The following is a 24,430-nucleotide window of genomic DNA, read 5'->3' on the forward strand; positions in this document are numbered from 1 at the left end:
TAACAGTCAGCAGCTCAGTACAGAAGCTACCTTTACTCAATGGTGATATGAGCTAAGATTTGAAATATTTTTTCCTCTTTGGCCCGGTTCTGGAAAACATAGTTTCCTCAGTCTACCTTGTACAGAGAGGGCTTTCTTTAATATTTATGTACTGTATGTATACAAACAAATGCAATAATGAAAGTAACATGCAATATTTTAACTTTTTTCTCTTGGTTATCAGCTCAAACTCTTACACCAGAATTGATGTTTGTGTTGTAATCGACATTTTCAGCTTTAATTTTGTCTCTTCAGATCCTGGGAAGACTTTGCCTGAAGCCCTGGATTATTGCACAGTTTGGCTGCAGACGGTACCTGGAGAAATAGACAGCAAAAGTGGTATTCCACCTTCACTCGTAACGCTGCAAATTAAAGATTTTCTTAACGGACCAGGTAAGAAAGTCATAATTCAAACTCTTTTTTTCCTGTGAGTCTCTTAATGTATACATGGAGTCTGCTAGTAATCTTGACGTTCTTTGCCAACCATGAGTAATTTGTTTTCCAGATGTGTACTCTTCTCAGTCTAGCCATTCTAGAGATCAAAAGGCAAATATTAATATGCCTTAAAATTTACCATTAGTTTGACAAAAAGTAGTTATCAATTAAAAAAGTAGTTGTCATTTTATTTCTGCCTTTTCTACTAAGTAACTGTGGGACCTTAGGCTGTTGTCTAATCTCCTGTGCCTCAGTTTCTTTACCTGTAAATTAAGAGATAAAATAGGTAATGGATGGATAGATGGGTGGGAGCATGAATGGATAGATAGGTGGATAGGATACATGACATACTTACACAAGATAATACACATAGGTAGATTGGATTAGGTAAATACTTACACATTTCAAATGCTTAGCAAAGTGCTTGGGACATATTAACACTCAATTTTAAATAGATAGATATAGATATCAAAAGGTATTAAGTGCTTATTATGTCCCAGGTACTAGGTACTTTATATACTTGTATAAAGCCAAAGTGTAGGCTCTATAATTATTTCCATTTTACAAATAAAGAAGACTTAGAAAAATGAAGTCAGTTGCCTAAGATCACGGTAGCAAAAGAGCCATTCAAACTCAGGTCTTTATGACTCCAAAGACCTAGGTCACGTCTATACTGCACTGCTGCTGCTGCTGCTAAGTCACTTCAGTCGTGTCCAACTCTGTGTGACCCCATAGACGGCAGCCCACCAGGCTCCCCGTCCCTGCGATTCTCCAGGCAAGAACACTGGAATGGGTTGCCATTCTCCAATGCATGAAAGTGAAAAGTGAAAGTGAAGTCACTCAGTCATGTCCAACTCTTAGCCACCCCATGGACTGCAGCCTACGAGGCTCCTCCGTCCATGGGATTTTCCAGGCAAGAGTACTGGAGTGGGGTGCCATTGCCTTCTCCGATACTGCACTAATTTTAGTATAATTAAAGGTTTTTTCTTCTTGTCTATCTCCTCCTCACACTTTTTCTTTTTGCTGCTCTATTTCTTCCTCCTTCATGTCATGTTTTTTTAATTAATTTTTAAATTTCTAATTGGAGGATAATTCCTCTTCTTTTCTTTGTTACTCTTACATCACCTGTTTGAGATCTGAGCTGTTTATTTAACAAAAATTACTACAGTTAAATTTTCCTTTTGTTATACTCACAGTGCTGCAGAACATGTTAGTCATTAAAAGAATACTAGTTTCTTCATTAGGAGTTTAAAACTGTGGCATTATACTGTCTTAAGATCTCTAGCAATATACTGCAAGGCATGAATATTGGTGATTGAAAGCTATCCCTATGTGGACCTGATTCAGTTTGTGTGCCATAACATGCCAGTAAATTATGATTCATGACTACAAATAGAGAAAGTGGCCCACCATCAGGACTAAAGTAGACAGAGCCTGAAATCACCTCAGTTGGCCCTTTCACTGGGGCTCAGTTCTTCTTGTACATGTTTATCTGATGCTGGAATTTAAAACATATAGATATATGAAGAATTAGTTCTAATTTTTAGTATCCAGATTTAGTATATAGGTGTGGTTTCAAAGAGTTGAAGGAAGGGAAGAAGCTGATGATGAAGTCTAAAGGATTCATTAAAGATGGAAGCATCCTTTGGAATGCTGGATGGTTGAAAAAGAGTGTGAGTCCTCGGTTAGTGAGTGGGAAGTACCATATTTCATTGAATTCAAGCAACCGTCAATGTAGGAAAAAACATTTTACATACTACTACTAAAAAAAAACCCTGCTATTTAAGCTATTAAATATATATATATTATATATATACATACATATATATCATAAATAAATTATATTTTATATATATATGATGTTTCATATGCACATATATATCATATTTATATATATATATGTATATCATATTTATATATGATATATATATGTATATGATGTTTCCCTGATGAGTCAGGTGGTAAAGAATCCACCTGCAACTTGGAGAAGGAAATGGCAACCCACTCCAGTATTCTTGCCTGAGAAATCCCATGGACAGAGGAGCCTGGCAGACTACAGTCCATAGGGAGGCAGAGAGTCGGTAGCTTTCTTACTTCATCAGTTGCAGGACAGAAGACTGAACATGCCAGAATGAATGAAATAGAGTAAGAACATGAGTAGTTCATGGAGAAGTGATAGGGAAACTTGCATTTACTTCCTTTTTCTCTCTTTTAGTTTCAGATTTCTTTTGGTTTTAGGCACAGTCTTTCACCTTTTGGCTAGAAAGTTCCCTTCTAGTTTACATTTGATTGATTTGTTTCTAAAAGGGATGGGATCTTCAAGTCAATGGTAAATTGTGTACCATATTTTTTGTGGCTGCCATATAATTTGAATTTTGAGAAATATCAATGAGCAAATGAAAATTTATATGTTTATCATTCTGTCATTCAATTTGACTATATATGACTTTTACAACAGTTGTTTGTACTTTGTGTTTATTATATTTTTTAAAATTGGAAACTACATATTTGCCATTTCTAATTTTATGCCCATTCAGTAATAAAGATTGCCTATATGGGGGTTCAAACTTTTAAATTAATGAATTGAAATAGTTATTTTACAGCAGTGCTTCTCAAACTAGTGTGCATTTTAACATCTCTGGAATTCTGGTTAAATCCAAATGTGGTTTCATAGGGATGAAATTCTATGTTTCTAACATTCTCACAGGTAAAATGAATACTGTGGGTCTGGAGACTACACTTTTTGTACCAAGATTTTATATGACTCATAATAATATATATTTATATATGGTTACTTAATACCATCAATACAATTACTGAGACTCAAACTGCAGATATTTTGGGGCATAGGAGAGTGGGAAATGATGCAAAGAATGACTTTTTAAATCTTATTTATTTATTTTGGCTACTCTGGGTCTTCACTGCTTGTGCTGGCTTCTCTAGTTCCAGGGTGTAGGCCCACCAGGAAGGCCCTGATTTTTTTTTTTTTAATAATATTTTATTATGAGAAATAAAATACAATATCAAATATAAAATGGTTTAAGTTCTTCAAAGTATAAAATATTTTTTAAACAAGAGAACCATCTATCATAAATTATTTGAGGGGAGATTAGTTTGAGTTATATGTCAGTTCTGTGGGATTCCACTAGAACATTAAGCTAACAGCTTTGAACTACTCCAGAATTTGCCACCTTAAGAGAAGATTTCCTTATTATAAATAGTTTGTCATGTAAAATATGTACATAGGTGTTATTAAATAAAAATTTTTATCTCTCTGCAAACAGCTACTCTACATTGATTAAGAGATCAGTAGGAATAATGGGACATAATAAAGCATTTTTTGCTGTTCAGTCACTAGGTCGTGTCCGATTCTTTGCGACCCCATGAACCATAGGACACCAGGCCTCCCTGTCCATCACCAACTCCCGGAGTTCACTCAAACTCATCTCCATCGAATTGGTGATGCCATCCAGCCATCTCATCCTCTGTCATCCCCTTCTCGTCCTGCCTTCAGTCTTTTCCAACATCAGGGTCTTTTCAAATGAATCAGTTCTTTGCATCAGGTGGCCAAATTACTGGAGTTTCAGCTTCAACATCAGTCCTTCCAGTGAACACCCAGGACTGATTTCCTTTAGGATGGACTGGTTGGATCTCCTTGCAGTCCAAGGGACTCTCAAGACTTGTCTTCTCCAACACCACAGTTCAAAAGCATCAATTCTTCTGTGCTCAGCTTTCTTTATAGTCCAACTCTCACATCTATACATGACTACTGGAAAAACCATAGCCTTGACTAGATGGACCTTTGTTGGCAAAGTAATATCTCTGCTTTTGAATATGCTCTCTAGGTTGGTCATAACTTTCCTTCCAAGGAGGAAGCATGTTTTAATTTCATGGCTGCAGTCACCATCTGCAGTGATTTTGGAGCCCCCAAAAATAAAGTCAGCCACTTTTTCCACTCTTTCCCCATCTATTTGCCATGAAGTGATGGGACCGGATGCCATGATCTTAGTTCTGAATGTTGAGCTTTAAGCCAACTTTTTCACTCTCCTCTTTTACTTTCATCAAGAGGCTCTTTAGTTCTTCTTCACTTTCTGCCATAAGGGTGGTGTCATCTGCATATCTGAGGTTATTGATATTTCTCCCGGCAATCTTGATTCCAGCATGTGCTTCATCCAGCCCAGCATTTCTCATGATGTACTCTGCATAGAATTTAAATAAGCAGGGTGACAATATACAGCCTTGACGTACTCCTTTTCCTATTTGGAACCAGTCTGTTGTTCCATGTCCAGTTCTAACTGTTGCTTCCTGACCTGCATAGAGGTTTCTCAAGAGGCAGATCAGGTGGTCTGGTATTCCCATCTCCTTCACAGTTTTCCACAGATTATTGTGATCCACACAGTCAAAGGCTTTGGCATAGTCAATAAAGCAGAAATAGATGTTTTTCTGGAACTCTCTTGCTTTTTTGATGATCCAGCAGATGTTGGCAACTTGATATCTTATTCCTCTGTCTTTTCTAAATCCATCTTGAACATCTGGAAGTTCACAGTTCACGTATTGCTGAAGCCTGGCTTGGAGAATTTTGAGCATTACTTTACTAGTGTGTGAGATGAGTGAAATTGTGTGGTAGTTTGAGCATTCTTTGGCATTGTCTTTCTTTGGGATTGGAATGAAAACTGACCTTTTCCAGTCCTGTAGGCACTGCTGAGTTTTCCAAATTTGCTGGCATATTGAGTGCAGCACTTCCACAGCATCCTCTTTTAGGATTTGAAATAGGTCAACTGGAATTCCGTCACCTCTACTAGCTTTGTTCGTAGTGATGCTTTCTAAGGTCCACTTGAGTTCACATTCCAGGATATCTGGCTCTAGGTTATGTATTATTTTATAGATTTTTGGCAACTCAAGGAAAAAAATATTTTTCCAGGTTTTAGGAAATAGTATATTAAGAGCAATATTATTTTTGCTAAGACTGGAGGAACAAAATTCAGCTTTATATTTTTCCCCAGTACCATTCTCTTCCCTTGAAAAATAAAAAGCCCCTTTTTTTTTAGTGTTGTTCAAATAATGCTTTTAAGTATTATGCAGTACTATCATTAAGAATCTTTTGATACCATTAGTTTAATCTGTATGCACATCTTATTTAAGTATCATTCCCAAAGAATGCTTTATGTTACAACTTTAAAATAGTGTATTTTCATTTATTCCTTTCTTGCTCTTGAATTAAAGTTTCAGTAGCAATAAAAGTTATGACCCTGAAGAGTAGAGGAAATGCCGACTATAACTGCCTAACCTTAAATTTTCTTCCTAAAGTGCAAACTTAACAGCTTTTGAATTCAGCCTTTCAGATTTTTTTTAGGGATTATTTTATCTAAACAAGGTGATGCATATGCTGCTCCTTAGCATTTGTTTTTGGGAAAATAACGCAGTGTTGTTGAGTATTCCCTGATTTCCTCTGTTCACTTAATAGTACCTTAGAGCAAATGGTAGGTCCCAACTTGTACATCAAAAACCCCTTCAAAGCTCTCTCAACCCCCACCTCCTTCCTTCAGAGGCAACAATTGTACCCATTAGCAAGGTCACTGGTTTGGAGAAACCTGGGAAACAGCAGCTACCAGAAACCCACTAGAATAATATATCCAGCAGGTGATAGATTAGTTGGAACAAATTGGAACCATTGCAGTTCAGCAATCCTGGTTTCTTTCAAGCTGTTTTTAAAATGTCGTCATTTTAATACACAATCTAAGCCCCGCGGAACAGTCCACAGCAGGTTAATTTGAATCATATGATGTGTCACTGCCCTCAGCTGACATGAGCTCTATTCCATGTGTGAAGCCATAATAAATCCATTCCCAACCGAGGAAAATTCCCCGTGAGAAGGTGAACTAATCCAGGCCTCACACTGGCATGCTAGCCCTCCGTAATTGAAAGCAGGGCCACCTGTTCCCAGCACAGTTAGCCTATAGAGAAGAAATTACTGTTAGATACTTCTTATATTGAAAATTCATTCATACTTTTTGCAAATTCAAATTCAGCTGTGAACTGCTTCATATGACATCATACAGAAACTTAGGAATGTGCCCCCTTGATCCCAGTTTAAAAGTTTGTTAACTATAGGATTTCTTAACTTTGAAATGAATTTTTTTTTTTTTTTAATTTAATGAGAGCTGACATGTGAGAAGAAGAACTGGGAAGGGTGCAGATTTTTCTAATTAACTCAAGGTCATTTACAGAAATATTTGAACTCCCTGGTATTTTTTTCATTGTTTCTTTGCAGACATGTATTTGAATACTGTCACTGTAGCCACTAAATGACACTTAAAAGACAGCAAAGAAAAACTTGCCAAATTGGGAGAACATTTCCACATTTATGTTTTATTATAAATAGTATATCACAATTTTCATATAATTTTAGGCAACATGGTTATATCAAATTATGACTATAATTTCCTGTTTCTTTTATTTTAATATACATGGTGTCACTTGTTGAAACACATAGCCACTGATAGTTTTTCTCATAATAAAATCATTTATTTACTCTCTCCTTAACTAACCTGTTAATTCATTTATCTATGTCATTTTCAGTTTTCCTAATTTCATTCAAGCCTTGGATTGGTTTTATTTAATTTTTAAGATATTATTTGACTTTTAATTTTTTGTAGTCCATTTTTTATAAATTTAGTGTTTTATAGGTTGCAAGGATTTTAATTTTCACTTAAAAAAAATTCCTAACCATCCTAGAATTTCCCATTTCCACAGCCTCTTTGATTTGAATGAAAATACATACTGGAATAATGTGAAATACTACTTTAAAAGCTTCTCAGATATAGTAACACACCATTCAAATAGGTTTGTTTATAATGAATATAAAGTAGAAATGCTAAGTTGTTTACTGCCAATTTTGTGTATTTTTAAAATGTGTTTACTTTTCATGATGATATCTGCTTTTATGTTCTGTTTTTACAGAATTCATTACTATTGGGAATTAATCCAGACATAGGTAGAAGATGACTGACTCAGGGAAATTAAGATAACCTGAAAAAATACAAATAGCCCCCTGACATTTTCTGGAGTAGAAAATGAAGAATAGGCAATATGATTTTTATATACAAGAAGATGCAAAGTAAAAGGAAGCATCTTAAAAAGCTAATTTTAATTAATTTAGTCTTCTTATTGTAACCCTGATAGTTAACCCCTTATTCTTTTCTCTTTCCAGAAATAGGGCCAAGGTCCACACCTTGATCACTGGAGTCCTATCTCTATTTTAGTTTTACAGCCATACTATCAAGCTGTCTTCTACATTTAAGAAATGTAAACTAGTTAATAAAACTGTGAGAACCTTGACTTTTACATTTCCTAGGTGTTACGGGTTTCAATTTGCAGTGGCAGCATTGTATTATCATAGTTTATTTTCCCTATGATTTATCAAAATAAAACAATAAACTTGAAATAAGGGTGTGAAATAGAGAGTAGACCAAGAATTTTATTTTATTGCTTAATTTTTTAAATTGAAGTAGAGTTGATTTACAATATAGTGTTAATTTCAAGTATACAGCATAGTGATCCAGCATTTTTTTAGCAGACCATTATCAGTTATTGTATTTCCTGTGCTATACACTATATCCTTGTTGCTTATCCATTTTATGTATAGTAGTTTGTATCTGTTAACCCCATACTTCTCATTTGCTTGGACTCTGTAGTTGTGGCACATGGGCTCCCCAGTGAAAGGGCTCTCTGGTTGTGGCACACAGGCTTAGTTGCTCCTCAGCATGTGTGATCTTAGTTCTCTGACCAGGGATTGAACCTGTGTCCCCTGCATTGCAAGGCGAATTCTGAACCACCAGGAAAGTCCCTGTTTGTATATTTTAGATATTAACCCTTAATTAGTTACATTGTTTGCAAATACTTTCTTCCATTCCATAGGTTGTCTTTTCATTTTGTTCCTTTGCTGTGAAAAAAAGTTTTTAAGTCTGATGAGGTCTCATCTGTTTTTGTTGTTTTTTTTTTTGCTCTTATTTATTTTGCCTCAGAAAACTGATCTAAGAAATAGTATACAACCTAATAGTACAAAAAGTAATTGCAGCTTTGGACTGTGAATATTAAATCATTATCACTAGGCTCGTGTTTATTAATCAAAATAGGAACCATTACAATCAATGTATTTTTGCAAATTAGAAGTAGTTTGTTTATTCCTGTAGCATAAAAATCCATGCTTCAGGATTCAACAAAGTCTTGGGAAGCATTTTCTGCCTCCCGCTGGTTGTGGAAGCATTTTCCCTACAAAATGTTGTCAAGATGGTGGAAGAAGTGATAGTCGCTTGATGAGAGGTCAGGTGAACATGGTGGATGAAGCAAAACTTCCTAGCCCAACTCGTTCAACTTTTGAAGCTTTGGTTGTGCAATGGGCAATCAGGGGTTGTGGTAGAGAATTGGGCCCTTTCTGTTGGTCAGTGCTGGCTGCAGGCATTGCAGTTTTTGGTACATCTCATCAATTTGTTGAACATACTTCTCAGATGTAATGGTTTCATGAGGATTCAGAAAGCTGTAGTGGATTAGAAGGGCAGCAGACCACCAAACAGTAACTATGACCTTTTTTTAGTGCAAGTTTGATTTTGGGAAGTGCTTTGGAGCTTCTTCTCAGTCCAGCCATTGAGCTGAAAGTGAAAAGTGAAAGTCTCTCAGTCATGTCCCAACTTTTTGCAACCCCATGAACTATACTGTCCATGGAATTCTCCAAGCCAGAATACTGGAGTGGGTAGCCTTTCCCTTCTCCAGGGGATCTTCCCAACCCTGGGATCGAACCCACGTCTCCCACATTGCAGGCAGATTCATTACCAGCTGAGCCACAAGGGAAACCCAAGAATACTGGAGTGGGTAACCTATCCCTTCTCCAGCGAATCTTCTCAACCCAGGAATCAAACCAGGATCTCCTGCATTGCAGGTGGATTTTTTACCAACTGAGCTATCAGGAAAGCCCAACCATTGAGCTAGTCAGCCATAAAATCCACTTTTTGTTGCACTTCACAATCTGAAAAATGGTACATTGTTTCATAAAATAAGAGAAGACGATGCTTCAAAACAATTTTTTTTTTATTTTCAGTCAGCTCAGAAGGCACACACTTGTCAAGTTTTTTCACCTTTCCAATTTGCTTCAAATGCCAAATGACTACAGAATGGTCAATGTTGAGTTCTTCGGCAGCTTCTCATATAGTCATAAGAGGATCAGCTTTGATGATGGCTCTTAATTGGTCGTTGTCAACTTCTGATGGTCAGCCACCACGTTCTTCATCTTTAAGGCTCTCGTCTCCTTTGAAAAACTTCTTGAATTACCAGTGCATGGTACAGTCGTTAGCATTACCTGGGCCAAATGTGTCATTGATGTTGCAAGTTGTCTCTGCTGCTTTACAACCCATTTTGAACTCAAATTAAAAAATCTCTCAAATTTGCTTTTTGTCCAACATCATTTCTATAGTCTAAAATAAACAGCAAGTAATGTCATTAGCCAAAAAAAATAAAGTGAGAAATACACATTAAAATGATGTATAACATAACCACATTTGTTTAAGAATATATTCTAATATCAAATGTCAAAGTTCAACAGTGCAAAGCTGCAATTACTTTTGCACCAACCTAATATGATTTTTCCACTCTTTCCCCATCTATTTCCCTGATCACTTCATGGGAAATAGATGGAGAAAGAGTGGAAACAGTGTTAGGCTTTATTTTTGGGGGCTCCAAAATCACTGCAGATGGTGATTGCAGCCATGAAATTAAAAGACGCTTACTCCTTGGAAGGAAAGTTGTGACCAACCTAGATAGCATATTCAAAAGCAGAGACATTACTTTGCCAACAAAGGTCCGTCTAGTCAAGGCTATGGTTTTTCCAGTGGTCATGTATGGATGTGAGAGTTGGACTGTGAAGAAAGCTGAGTGCCAAAGAATTGATGCTTTTGAACTGTGGTGTTGGAGAAGACTCTTGAGAGTCCCTTGGACTGCAAGGAGATCCAACCAGTCCATTCTGAAGGAGATCAGCCCTGGGATTTCTTTGGAAGAAATGCTGCTAAAGCTGAAACTCCAGTACTTTGGCCACTTCGTGCCAAGAGTTGACTCACTGGAAAAGACTGATATCAGCTGGGAGGGATTGGGGGCAGGAGGAGAAGGGGACGACAGAGGATGAGATGGCTGGATGGCATCACCGACTCGATGGACGTGAGTTTGAGTGAACTCCGGGAGTTGGTGATGGACAGGGAGGCCTGGCGTGCTGCGATTCATGGGGTCACAAAGAGTCGGACACGACTGAGTGACTGAACTGAACTGAATATGATTTCTGTCAAAAAATGTTTCATCTGTATTCTCTTCTAGGAGTTTTATGGTGTTATGTCTTATATTCATGTTTTTAAAACATTTTGAGTTTATTTTTGTATATAGTGTGAGGGAATGTTCTAATTTCATTGTTTTACATGAAGCTGACCACCTTTCCCAGAAATGCTTGTTTAAGAGATTTTCTGCATTGTATATTTTTGCCTCCTTTGTCATAAATTAGTCGACTATAGATGTGTGGGTTTATTTCTGGGCCCTCTATTCTATTACATTGATCTCTGTGTCTGTTTTTGTTCCAATACCATGTTATTTTATTACTGTAGATTTGTAGTATAATCTGAAGTCTAGAAGGGTTATACTTCCAGCTCTGTTCTTTTTTCTCAGGATTATTTTGGAAATTTTCTGAGTCTTGTGTGGCTCCAAATAAATTTTAGGATTATTTATTCTAGTTCCATGAAAAATATCATGGGTGATATTTATAAGGATGGCATTATGTCTGTAGATTGCTTTGGGTAGTGTGGCCATTTTAACAATATTAGTTTTTCCAATCCAAGAGCGTGAGATGTCTTCCCATTTCTTTGAATCATCTTTAATTTTCTTTATCAGTGTTTTATGATTTTCAGTGTATGGGTCTTTCACCTCCTTGGTTAAGTTTATTCCTGGGTAATCGGGCTGTTTTTTTGTTTGTTTGTTTGGAGGGGGAAAGGGGATGCAGTTTTAAATAGGATTTTTTTTTTTACTTATCTTTCTGATATTTCATTATGACTATATAGGTTTTTGTATATCAATCTTGTATCCTACAACGTTGCTGAATTCATTTACTAGTTCTAACAGTTTTTGGGTGGAGACTTAACAGTTCTCTGTACAGAGCATCATGCCATCTGCAGATACTGATAGTTTTACCTCCTCCCTTCCAATTTGAATACCTCTTTTTCTTATTGCTTTGGCTAGGACTTTCAATACTATGTTAAATAGAAGCAATGAGAGTGGATGCCCTTGTCTTCTTCTAGAATTTAGTAGGAAGACTTTCAACTTTCCATCACTGAGTATTGTGTTGACTGTGGGTTTGTCATGCACGCATGAGTGCTAAGTTGCTTCAGTCATGTCCGACTCTTTGTGACCCTGTGGACTGTAGTCTGCCAGGCTGCTCTGTCCATGGAATTCTCCAGGCAAAAATACTGTAGTGGGTTGCCATGCCCTCTTCCAGGGGATCTTCCTGACCCAGGGATCAAACCCACGTCTCCTGTGTCTCCTGCATTGCAGGTAGATTCTTTACCACTGGGCCACTGGGGAAGTCCCGTTGGTTTGTCATAAATGTACTTTATTATTTTGAGATGTGTTCCCTTTATACCCACTTTGAGTGTTTTGTGTTCCCTTTATACCCACTTTGAGTGTTTTTATCATGAAGTTTTTGAATTTTGTCTTCAGTCTTCTGTTCTTTGTACAGACAATAACCTCAGCTATCTCTTCTATGCCTACAACCTTCAATGCATCTATTTCTAATTTTGATTCATTGTCCACCTTCAGGACTATTTCTTCATCTCCCTGTGAGATGCGTTTAGTTATTTAAAATACCCAGGTTCGATCCCTGGGTCGGAAAGATCCCCTGGAGAAGGAAATGGCAACCCACTCCAGTACTCTTACCTAGAAAATTCCATGGATGGAGGAGCCTGGTGGGCTACAGTCCATGGGGTCACAAAGAGTCAGACAGGACTGAGCAACTTCACTTTCACTTATTAAGTCAAAAATTGTTTCTTTTTCTTATTCACTCCTTCTCTTAGTACAGTCTTCGAATTTCTTTACATTTGCTAGTGATGGCAACATTGTTCCATTCAGGTCTTCTCACAATTTTACTGTCACCGTCAATTCATCCCTTTTTCATTCAAGCCTTTTTAGTTTTTCCTTTGAAATGGTTCTTCATTATACCTGCCACCTACCTGTGCCCTAATTACTTCTTCGGTGTATTTACTGGTGATCTTCATTTCAGATTTTTCTTTTACTCAATCATTTTCTCTCCTCTGCAAACTAATATGAATCTTGACCACCCGCCTCCCTCAGTTAATCAAATCATAACTGTCCTCAGACCTCAGGAATCTAACCTGGTGTCATCTGGACAATCCAGGTTTACTGTCACTAAGAAAGTAATTCTAAGTGAGATCATTTTTCTTCTTTGAACCCTAGTATTTTCTTTTGTATCATAAGAGAGTTGTCCTAAGATTCCTGCAAATTCTAAAATGACGTCCGTAATCCCCAATGGAACTCTTCATTTATTTTTCACAACAAGTGTTTATGAGCAATTATAATATTCCAAGTAATCTTCTAAGCCTTGGAATTACAGTGGTAAGCAAAAGATACACAGTAATTTCTCTCAAGAAATGCATACCATCTAGTAGAAAGGACAGGATTTGATGAGCAAGTAGTCACCCAGAATATTATATAATTATAAGCTAATATAAGTGTCATAAACTTTTATGGATTTGTAAAAGATTAGAGATTTAGGGAAGCTTCTCTGAGCTGAGTTCAGACACTTGAATGCTGCTACTAAGTCACTTCAGTCATGTCCGACTCTGTGCGATCCCATAGACAGCAGCCCACCAGGCTCCCCCGCCCCTGGGATTCTCCAGGCAAGAACACTGGAGTGGGTTACCATTTCCTTTTCCAATGCATGAAAGTGAAAAGTGAAAGTGAAGTCACTCAGTCGTGTTCGACTCTTAGCGACCCCATGGACCGTAGCCTACCAGGCTCCTCCATCCATGGCATTTTCCAGGCAAGAGTACTGGAGTGGAGTGCCATTGCCTTCTCCACAGACACTTGAATAAAAGGGAGTTATCCAAAGACATGGAGGGAAAGGCAGTCTTCTGACAGAATGTGTGCAAAAGACCCTGTGAGGAAGGGGATCATGGCACACCGAAGGAAATGAAAACAAATCAGAGAGAAGGAACAGTCCGAGGATGTGAGGCTAGAGAGAGGTAGAAGCCAGGCCTTCTAGGCCACAATAAAGGATTTGGGGGGTTTTATCTTTAAAGCACTGGGAAACCACTGAAGAATTTTAAGTAGGACATATATATGATGGGGAGAGAAGAAGTATGAGTGTTTATTGATATGGTTATATTCACATTTTTTTTAAAAATTATTCTAGTTGGAGGATAAAGAATAGATAAAAACAGCTAGAATAGAGGCAAGCAAAAAATTAGCAGAATATTGCAGTAGTACTGGTGAGAGATAATAAGTTGGGTCATGGAATGGTAATAGAAATGGAGAAAAGTGAGCAATTTGGTAGATAAATATGGAGGGAGAATCCATAGACTGGTACTGGAGTAGAGGGGATGTTGTATAAGAGAGGTTTAAGGATGACTTAAGGGTTCCTGACTGATCTAACTGAAGGAATATTGTGTTGTGGACTGAATTGTGTCCCCACAAAATTCATATGTTGAAGCTCTAGTCCCCGCTGTGCTGGGCCTTTAGGAGGTAGTTAGATTTAGATGAGGTAATGAGGGTCAGGCCCTCATGGTGGAATTAGTACACCAGACAACTTACTGTCATTCTGTCTCTCCCTGCCATGTGAGGACACAGTAATAACACAGCCATGCAAGCCCAGAAGACAGCCTTCACCAGAAACCAACCTCCGCTCACTCCCTGATCTCAGAATTCCAGCTCTAGAACTGTGAGAAAATAAGTTTCTGTTGTCTAATCTCACAGTTTGTGGTATTTTAGTATGCCATCCCAAACTGGTGTCTTATTGACTGATATGTTATAGAAAATGCTTTGGAAAAGGTATATTTTGTTTGTTATGTTTGTGTATGAGAGTAGGGAGAGATCATGAGTTCTGTGTTGGTAATTGTGCATACGTATCTGCTGCTCACACAAACGTCTGACTAGTGGTAAAGGATTAAATGTTTTGAAAGTTTGGGAAAATATGGGTGCTGATTCAAGGCACAGACCTGGATGAGATTATTACTCAGAAGGGAAAAGAGGAAGAAGAAAAAGAGAAGAAGTAGGAAAAAAGAGTCTAAGACTTCATACTGAAGAAGTCCAATCAGTAATTACTGGCCAGGAGGAAAAGGAGGAGCCTTAAAAGAAAGCATAGCTTAGAGGAAAATCTGGAGAGTGCTACGTCAATGAAGCCAAGAGAAAAAAGTGTAGAAGTACTGGACAGTGTCAGGTAGTGATACAAACTACGGAAAAATGAGAAATTGAAAATAGCTAATGAATTTATAGACATCATGGCTAAAAATATTACCCCCTCACCCCATTGGATTAACCTGGATTGACTGTAGTCTCTAGCGCATTGAGGAGTAAGCAGGAGGAAAATAAATGGAAGCAGAGAGTATAACTCTTCCAAGAAGTTTGTTTGTGAAGAAGAAGAAGAATATGAAGGAGCATTTTGTTTTGGTTTTTCCTTCCAATTTTTTTAATTGAAGTATAGTTGATACACACTATTATATAAGTTACAGATGTACAAGATAGTGGCAATATAGTGATTCACAGTTTTTAAAGGTTGTACTCCATTTATAGTTACTATAAATGAAAGGGGGTGGTTTTAGGCTTTATTTTTATAATGAAAGAGACCTGAGTTTTCTCATGTTTAAATATCAGCCAGAAGAATCCAGTTGAGAGAAGAACTGGATAATCTAAAAAGAGAAAAGATAAAGGTGGGTTCCTTAGACAAAGTGAAGGAGAAGAATCCAACGTACATGTGAAAGAACCAGTGTTACCTTAACAAATTAAGGAAGCAAAGGAAAATGGCATATGGAAGTATTTTTTCAGTTTGGTAGTAGGAAACCAAGAGAAATTTAATGAGTTTCTCTTTCTCCTTGAAACTGGAAGCAGAGTCACTGATTGACCCTGAAGAGAGGAGTTTGGAAGCAAATGGTTTGAAATCATCCTCCAATATGACTTCTTCTTACGCTGTACTCATTCTCATCTCTATGCCTTTTAAAAACTATCTATTATGGAAAATATCATATACAAATACAGCCTGGTTGGGAGGGGAGTTTTGGGGAAAATGGATACATGTGTATGTATGACTGAGTCCCTTTGTTCTTCACCTAAAACTGTCACAACATTGTTAATCAGCTGTACTCCAATACAAAATATAAAGCTTAAAAAATAAAAAAAAACTTTAAAGTAGACTGAATAGAATATAGAAACTCTTGCCTAGACCATTGTCAACTTATGGCCAATATATGGTTTCCTATATAACCCTATCCATTTCCTCACCTTCTGTATTATTTTGAAGCAAATCCCATGCATCATATCACCTATAATATTTCAATTTGTATTTATAAAGATAAGAACTTTTAAAAACATAACCACAATATCATTATCAAACCTAGAGAGAATAATTCTTCAGCATCATCTATCATCTAATATCTAGTCAGTATTCAAATTTCTAATTATCTCATGAATGTCATAGTGTGTGTCAGTGTTTGTAGGCATGTATGGTTATTGTTTGTATGTTTTCTTAACCTAGAGCCAGATAAGATCTACTCATCACTACTGGTTATGCCTTTTGAATTTCTTTTGTAAAAAAAATTTTTTTCAAAATCAATAGGTTTCCCCATCTCTTTTTTCATTTCTTGCAATTTATTTTTTTACTGAAGTATAGTTGATTTACAGTGATTCAGATATGCAGCAAAGTGATTCAACTTTCTATATATTTTTAATATATTATTTTTTAGATTCTTTTCCATTATAGGTTATTACAAGATAATGAACATAGTACCCTGTGGTATACAATATGTCCTTGTTTATCTATTTTATATAATGTGCGTAGTGTGTATCATTTAAATGAAATTACTCATTTATCCCCCCACTGATTTCCCCTTTGGTAATTAAGTTTGTTTTCTGTGTCTGTGAGTCTATTTCTGTTTTGTAAATAAATTCATTTGTATCATTTTTTTAGAACACATGTAAGCGATATCATATGGTATTTGTCTGACTTCACTTGGTATGATCATCTCTGGGTCTACCCATGTTGCTGCTAATAGCTTTATTTCATTCTTTTTACGGCTGAATAATATTCCACTGTATACCTATATCACATCTTCTTTATCCATCTGTTAATGGACATTTAGTGTGCTTTCATGTCATGGTTATTGTAAATAGTGCTGCTATGAACATGTATCTTTTTGAATTAGAGTTTTCATCTTTTCCAGATATGGGATTGCTGGATCATATGGTAACTCTATTTTTAGTTTCTTAAGGAGCCTCCATCTTCTTCTCCATAGTGTCTATACCAGTTTACCTTCCTACCAACAATGTCAGAGGGTCCCCCTTTCTCCATACCCTCTCTAGACATTTTGGTGATGACCATACTGAGTGGTGTGAGATGGTATCTTTTGTAGTTTTGCTTTACATTTCTCTAATAATTAGCAATATTGAGCATCTTCTCATGTACTTATCAGGTATCTGTCTTCTTTTTTTTTTATTTTATTTTTAAACTTTACAATATTGTATTAGTTTTGCCAAATATCAAAATGAATCCGCCACAGGTATACCTGTGTTCCCCATCCTGAACCCTCCTCCCTCCTCCCTCCCCATACCCTCCCTCTGGGTCGTCCCAGTGCACCAGCCCCAAGCATCCAGCATCGTGCATCGAACCTGGATTGGCGATTCGTTTCATACATGATATTATACATGTTTCAATGTCATTCTCCCAAATCTCCCCACCCTCTCCCTCTCCCACAGAGTCCACAAGACTGTTCTATACATCAGTGTCTCTTTTGCTGTCTCGTACACAGGGTTATTGTTAGCATCTTTCTAAATTCCATATATATGCGTTAGTATACTGTATTGGTGTTTTTCTTTCTGGCTTACTTCACTCTGTATAATAGGTTCCAGTTTCATCCATCTCATTAGAACTGATTCAAATGTATTCTTTTTAATGGCTGAGTAATACTCCATTGTGTATAAATACCACAGCTTTCTTATCCATTCATCTGCTGATGGGCATCTAGGTTGCTTCCATGTCCTGGCTATTATAAACAGTGCTGCGATGAACATTGGGGTACACGTGTCTCTTTCCCTTCTGGTTTCCCCAGTGTGTATGCCCAGCAGTGGGATTGCTGGATCATAAGGCAGTTCTATTTCCAGTTTTTTAAGGAATCTCCACACTGTTCTCCATAGTGGCTGTACTAGTTTGCATTCCCACCAACAGTGTAAGAGAGTTCCCTTTTCTCCACATCCTCTCCAGCATTTATTGCTTGTAGACTTTTGGATCGCAGCCATTCTGACTGGCGTGAAATGGTACCTCATAGTGGTTTTGATTTGCATTTCTTTGATAATGAGTGATGTTGAGCATCTTTTCATGTGTTTGTTAGCCATCTGTATGTCCTCTTTGGAGAAATGTCTATTTAGTTCTTTGGCCCATTTTTTGATTGGGTCATTTATTTTTCTGGAGTTGAGCTGTAGGAGTTGCTTGTATATTTTTGAGATTAGTTGTTTGTCAGTTGCTTCATTTGCTATTATTTTCTCCCATTCTGAAGGCTGCCTTTTCACCTTGCTAATAGTTTCCTTTGATGTGCAGAAGCTTTTAAGGTTAATTAGGTCCCATTTGTTTATTTTTGCTTTTATTTCCAATATTCTGGGAGGTGGGTCATAGAGGATCCTACTGTGATGTATGTCGGAGAGTGTTTGGCCTATGTTCTCTTCTAGGAGTTTTATAGTTTCTGGTCTTATGTTTAGATCTTTAATCCATTTTGAGTTTATTTTTGTGTATGGTGTTAGAAAGTGTTCTAGTTTCATTCTTTTACAAGTGGTTGACCAGTTTTCCCAGCACCACTTGTTAAAGAGATTGTCTTTAATCCATCTTATATTCTTGCCTCCTTTGTCAAAGATAAGGTGTCTATATGTGCGTGGATTTATCTCTGGGCTTTCTATTTTGTTCCATTGATCTATATTTCTGTCTTTGTGCCAGTACCATACTGTCTTGATAACTGTGGCTTTATAATAGAGCCTGAAGTCAGGTAGGTTGATTCCTCCAGTTCCATTCTTCTTTCTCAAGATAGCTTTGGCTTTCGAGGCTTTTTGTATTTCCATACAAATTGTGAAATTATTTGTTCTAGCTCTGTGAAGAATACCGTTGGTAGCTTGATAGGGATTGCATTGAATCTATAAATTGCTTTGGGTAGTATACTCATTTTCACTATATTGATTCTTCCAATCCATGAACATGGTATATTTCTCCATCTATTAGTGTCCTCTTTGATTTCTTTCACCAGTGTTTTATAGTTTTCTATATATAGGTCTTTAGTTTCTTTAGGTAGATATATTCCTAAGTATTTTATTCTTTCCATTGCAATGGTGAATGAATTGTTTCCTTAATTTCTCTTTCGGTTTTCTCATTATTAGTGTATAGGAATGCAAGGGATTTCTGTGTGTTGATTTTATATCCTGCAACTTTACTATAATCATTGATTAGTTCTAGCAGTTTTCTGGTGGAGTCTTAAAGGTTTTCTATGTAGAGGATCATGTCATCTGCAAACAGTGAGACTTTTACTTCTTCTTTTCCAATTTAGATTCCTTTTATTTCTTTTTCTGCTCTGATTGCTGTGGCCAGAACTTCCAAAACTATGTTGAATAGTAATGGTGAAAGTGGGCACCCTTGTCTTGTTCCTGACTTTAGAGGAAATGCTTTCAATTTTTCACCATTGAGGATAATGTTTGCTGTGGGTTTGTCATATATAGCTTTTATTATGTTGAGGTATGTTCCTTCTATTCCTGCTTTCTGGAGAGTTCTTATCATAAACGGATGTTGAATTTTGTCAAAGGCTTTCTCTGCATCTATTGAGATAATCATATGGTTTTTATTTTTCAATTTGTTAATGTGGTGTATTACATTGATTGATTTGTGGATATTGAAGAATCCTTGCATCCCTGGGATAAAGCCCACTTGGTCATGGTGTATGATCTTTCTAATGTGTTGTTGGATTCTGATTGCTAGAATTTTGTTAAGGATTTTTGCATCTATGTTCATCAGTGATATTGGCCTGTAGTTTTCTTTTTTTGTGGGATCTTTGTCAGGTTTTGGTATTAGGGTGATGGTGGCCTCATAGAATGAATTTGGAAGTTTACCTTCCTTTGCAATTTTCTGGAAGAGTTTGAGCAGGAGAGGTGTTAGCTCTTCTCTAAATTGTTGGTAGAATTCAGCTGTGAAGCCGTCCGGACCTGGGCTTTTGTTTGCTGGAACATTTTTGATTACAGTTTCAATTTCTGTGCTTGTGATGGGTCTGTTAAGGTTTTCTATTTCTTCCTGGTCGAGTTTTGGAAAGTTGTACTTTTCTAAGAATTTGTCCATTTCTTCCACACTGTCCATTTTATTGGCATATAATTGTTGATAGTAGTCTCTTATGATCCTTTGTATTTCTGTGTTGTCTGTTGTGATCTCTCCATTTTCATTTCTAATTTTATTGATTTGATTTTTCTCCCTTTGTTTCTTGATGAGTCTGGCTAATGGTTTGTCAATTTTATTTATCCTTTCAAAGAACCAGCTTTTGGCTTTGTTGATTTTTGCTATGGTCTCTTTTGTTTCTTTTGCATTTATTTCTGCCCTAATTTTTAAGATTTCTTTCCTTCTACTAACCCTGGGGTTCTTCATTTCTTCCTTTTCTAGTTGCTTTAGGTGTAGGGTTAGGTTATTTATTTGACTTTTTTCTTGTTACTTGAGGTATGCCTGTATTGCTATGAACTTTCCCCTTAGGACTGCTTTTAAAGTGTCCCACAGGTTTTTGGGTTGTTGTGTTTTCATTTTCATTAGTTTCTATGCAAATTTTGATTTCTTTTTGATTTCTTCTGTGATTTGTTGGTTATTCAGCAGCGTGTTGTTCAGCCTCCATATGTTGGAATTTTTAATAGTTTTTCTCCTGTAATTGAGATCTAATCTTACTGCATTGTGGTCAGAAAAGATGCTTGGAATGATTTCTATTTTTTTGAATTTTCCAAGGCTAGATTTATGGCTCAGGATGTAATCTATCCTGGAGAAGGTTCCATGTGCACTTGAGAAAAAGGTGAAATTCATTGATTTGGGATGAAGTGACCTATAGATATCAATTAGGTCTAACTGGTCTATTGTATCGTTTAACGTTTGTGTTTCCTTGTTAATTTTGGAGAAATGTCTATTTAGGTATTCCTGTTTTTTGATTGGGTTGCTTGTTTTTTCAACATGAATTGTATGAGCTGTTTTTATGTTTTGGAACTTAAACCCTTATTGATTACATCATTTGCAAATATTTTCTCCTGTTCATAGGTTGTTTTGTTTATCCTTTCCTTTGATGTACAAAAGCTTTTAAGTTAACTAGGTCCCATTTGTTTATTTTTGCCTTTGTTTCTGTTTTTCTTGGAAACAGATCCCAAAAAATATTGCTATGATTTATGTAAAAGAGTGTTCTGGCTATGTTTCCCTCTAAGGGTTTTATAGTGCCCAGTCTCATATTTAGGTCTTTAATTCCAGTTGAGCTATTTGAAATCCTAAAAGATGATGCTGTGAAAGTGCTGCACTCAATATGCCAGCAAATTTGGAAAACTCAGTAGTGGCCACAGGACTGGAAAAGGTCCGTTTACATTCCAATCCCAAAAAATGCTCAAACTACCAACCATTGCACTCATGTCACACGCTAGCAAAGTAATGCTCAAAATTCTCCAAGCCAGGCTTAAGCAATACGTGAACCATGAACTTCCAGATGTTCAAGCTGGTTTTAGAAAAGGCAGAGAAACCAGAGATCAAATTGCCAACATCTGCTGGATCATGGAAAAAACAAGAGAGTTCCAGAAAAACATCTATTTCTGCATTATTGACTATGCCAAAGCCTTTGACTGTATGGATCACAATAAACTGTGGAAAATTCTGAAAGAGATGGGAATACCAGACCACCTGACCTGCCTCTTGAGAAACCTGTATGCAGGTCAGGAAACAACAGTTAGAACTGGACATGGAACAACAGACTGGTTCCAAATAGGAAAAGGAGTTCGTCAAGGCTGTATATTGTCACCCTGCTTATTTAACTTCTATGCAGAGTACATCATGAGAAACGCTGGACTGGAAGAAGCACAAGCTGGAATCAAGATTGCCGGGAGAAATATCAAGAACCTCAGATATGCAGATGACACCACCCTTTTGGCAGAAAGTGAAGAGGAACTAAAAAGCCTCTTGATACAAGTGAAAGAGGAGAGTGAAAAAGTTGGCTTAAAGCTCAACATTCAGAAAACTAAGATCATGGCATCTGGTCCCATCACTTCATGGAAAATAGATGGGGAAACAGTGGAAACAGTGTCAGACTTTATTTTGGGGGGCTCCAAAATCACTACAGATGGTGACTGCAGCCATGAAATTAAAAGATGCTACTCGATAGCATATTCAAAAGCAAAGACATTACTTTGCCAACAAACATCCATCTAGTCAAGGCTATGGTTTTTCCAGTGGTCGTGTATGGATGTGAGAGTTGGACTGTGAAGAAAGCTGAACACCGAAGAATTGATGCTTTTGAACTGTGGTGTTGGAGAAGACTCTTGAGAGTCCCTTGGACTGCAAGGAGATCCAACCAGTCCATTCTGAAGGAGATCAGCCCTGGGTGTTCCTTGGAAGGACTGATGCTAAAGCTGAAACTCCAATACTTTGGCCACCTCATGTGAAGAGTTGACTCACTGGAAAAGACCCTGATGCTGGGAGGGACGAGGGCAGGAGAAGGGGACAACAGAGGATAAGGTGGCTGGATGGCATCACTGACTCAATGGACGTGAGTTTGAGTGAACTCCGGGAGTTGTTGATGGACAGGGAGGCCTGGCGTGCTGCAATTCATTGGGTCACAAAGAGTCGGACACAACTGAGTGACTTAACTGAACTGAACTGGATCCATTTGGAGTTTATTTTTATATATGGTGTTAGAGAGTGCTCTAATTTCATTCTTTTACACAGCTGTGCACTTTTCCCAGACTGTCTTTTCTCCATAGTGTATGTTCTTACCTCCTTTATCTTAGATTGACCATAAATGCATAGGTTTACTTCTGAGCTTTCTATCCTGTTCCGTTGGTCTATGTGTCTCTTTTTGTGTCAGTACTATACTGTTTTGATTACTGTAGCTTTGTACTATAGTCCAAAGTCAGGGAGCATGATTCAAATATATTAAAGAAACCAAGTCAGTTATCATGTAAATTTTACACAGTTTGAATTTTGTCTGTCCCTATTCTGTATATTCCCTGCATATAAACCCGTAGATGGCTCAATCTGATTCAGGTTGTTTATTTTATTTATTTATTTTTAGCAAGACTGTTTTATAAAAGGTTTTATATTGTTCCATCAGGAGTCACATAATGTCTAAAGGTTTCTTCTTGTGATGTTAATAGTTAGGGACGCTAAATACGTAAAGTCATTGGAGGTTGCAAACTAACATTTTAATTCGACTGCTTAGTAGAACTGTTTACCTAAGAAAGGTAGGATAAATGCTTACTTCTTTCCCTTTATTTACCCATAAAAAAAAATAAATTTGGTTTTCCAGATGGGGGGGAACTTTTTTGCAGTATATAGTGTACATCAATCATCATAGTGTACAGATTAAATATCTTACAATTTTATTTGTCAATCATATATCAATAAAACTGGGGAGAAATGAGTTAATTTTCTAAATATTCCCTTGTTGGCCATTTATCAATAGTTGTTATTTGCTGTTACTCTGAATTCGTTATTTTTTAATAATGCTCAAATTGTCTCCTCATTGGCAGTTGTAGTCTCTATAAATTGGCTTCTCTATGTTTTAATCTTTCCTCAGTCTGGAATCTTTGCTTCCTTGTATCAAAACATTTGGCTGTTCCTAAAATTCAGATATGCTGTCTCCAAGGATGAGTATATGCCATCATTGAAAACAGGAAGAAAAAAAAAGGAAATGAGTACCAAAAACACTGCCACGATGATTGGAGTAATGGAATGTACTTAGTGTTCTATGATAGCTACTTAGAGGGAGAGAAGCTCATTTAGATGAGCTCAGTTTGATAAATTCATTTTAGAAAACCCATTCATTTACCCTTTAATCAGAACTTTTGTGTTGTGATTTTTTGGGGTAGGACAGTATAGTCAAAAAAAAGTCAATGCTTGATGATAAGAATATGTACATGAGCAATTATGGTAGTAATAATGATGCCCAGTTCGCAGTGATAAGCACAATGAACTGCTGCTGGCTTACCCAAGGGCATGTGTCAGTCATGTCTCTGAGGCTCCTCAGCGGTGCATGTGTCAGCCTACAACCAGTTCCATTTGGTGTACCACTGTTAACTGACACACTTATGTCTGCCACCACTGAGATCTTTACATTTCACACCTTCAATGAAAACATGTTGATCTCATTGTCAAGGGCAGATTTCCAAGTTTTCTAGCTGTCACACCTGTGAATACTCAGTCTCCACTGTCCATTATCATCATGAATACCTTTACTTGAACACTAACAAAAATCTGAATTTGAATTGCTGAATAAGAAAAAGAAGTGTACTATGAACCATGACCTAATAATAAAAAATATTTAGAGTTACAATAACACATAAAGTCAAGTTTGATTAAATATTTGTTCTTTGATTTGTATTTACTGTGGTGGAGGGGGGCAGTCATTCCTATGTCTGTACATAGCCACCATGGCTGCTGACTTGTTTTCCTCACAAG

The 24,430-nt window shown here is 37.0% G+C and overlaps 1 protein-coding gene across 8 annotated transcripts in view; it reads left to right on the forward strand.

Moving 5' to 3' along the window:
- The window catches only part of VPS13B (vacuolar protein sorting 13 homolog B), an 805,186-nt gene that overhangs the window by 589,860 nt on the left and 190,896 nt on the right, over positions 1 to 24,430 (forward strand). For all 8 annotated transcript variants that reach the window (XM_070383027.1, XM_070383026.1, XM_070383030.1 and 5 more), the window contains one exon: positions 295 to 432. In XM_070383027.1, coding sequence (XP_070239128.1) covers positions 295 to 432 — 138 coding nt within the window. The remainder of the gene's footprint in view (positions 1 to 294; positions 433 to 24,430) is intronic.

The sequence above is a fragment of the Bos mutus genome, chromosome 14 (assembly GCF_027580195.1).
Source record: "Bos mutus isolate GX-2022 chromosome 14, NWIPB_WYAK_1.1, whole genome shotgun sequence".
NCBI classification, from domain to species: Eukaryota; Metazoa; Chordata; class Mammalia; order Artiodactyla; family Bovidae; genus Bos; species Bos mutus.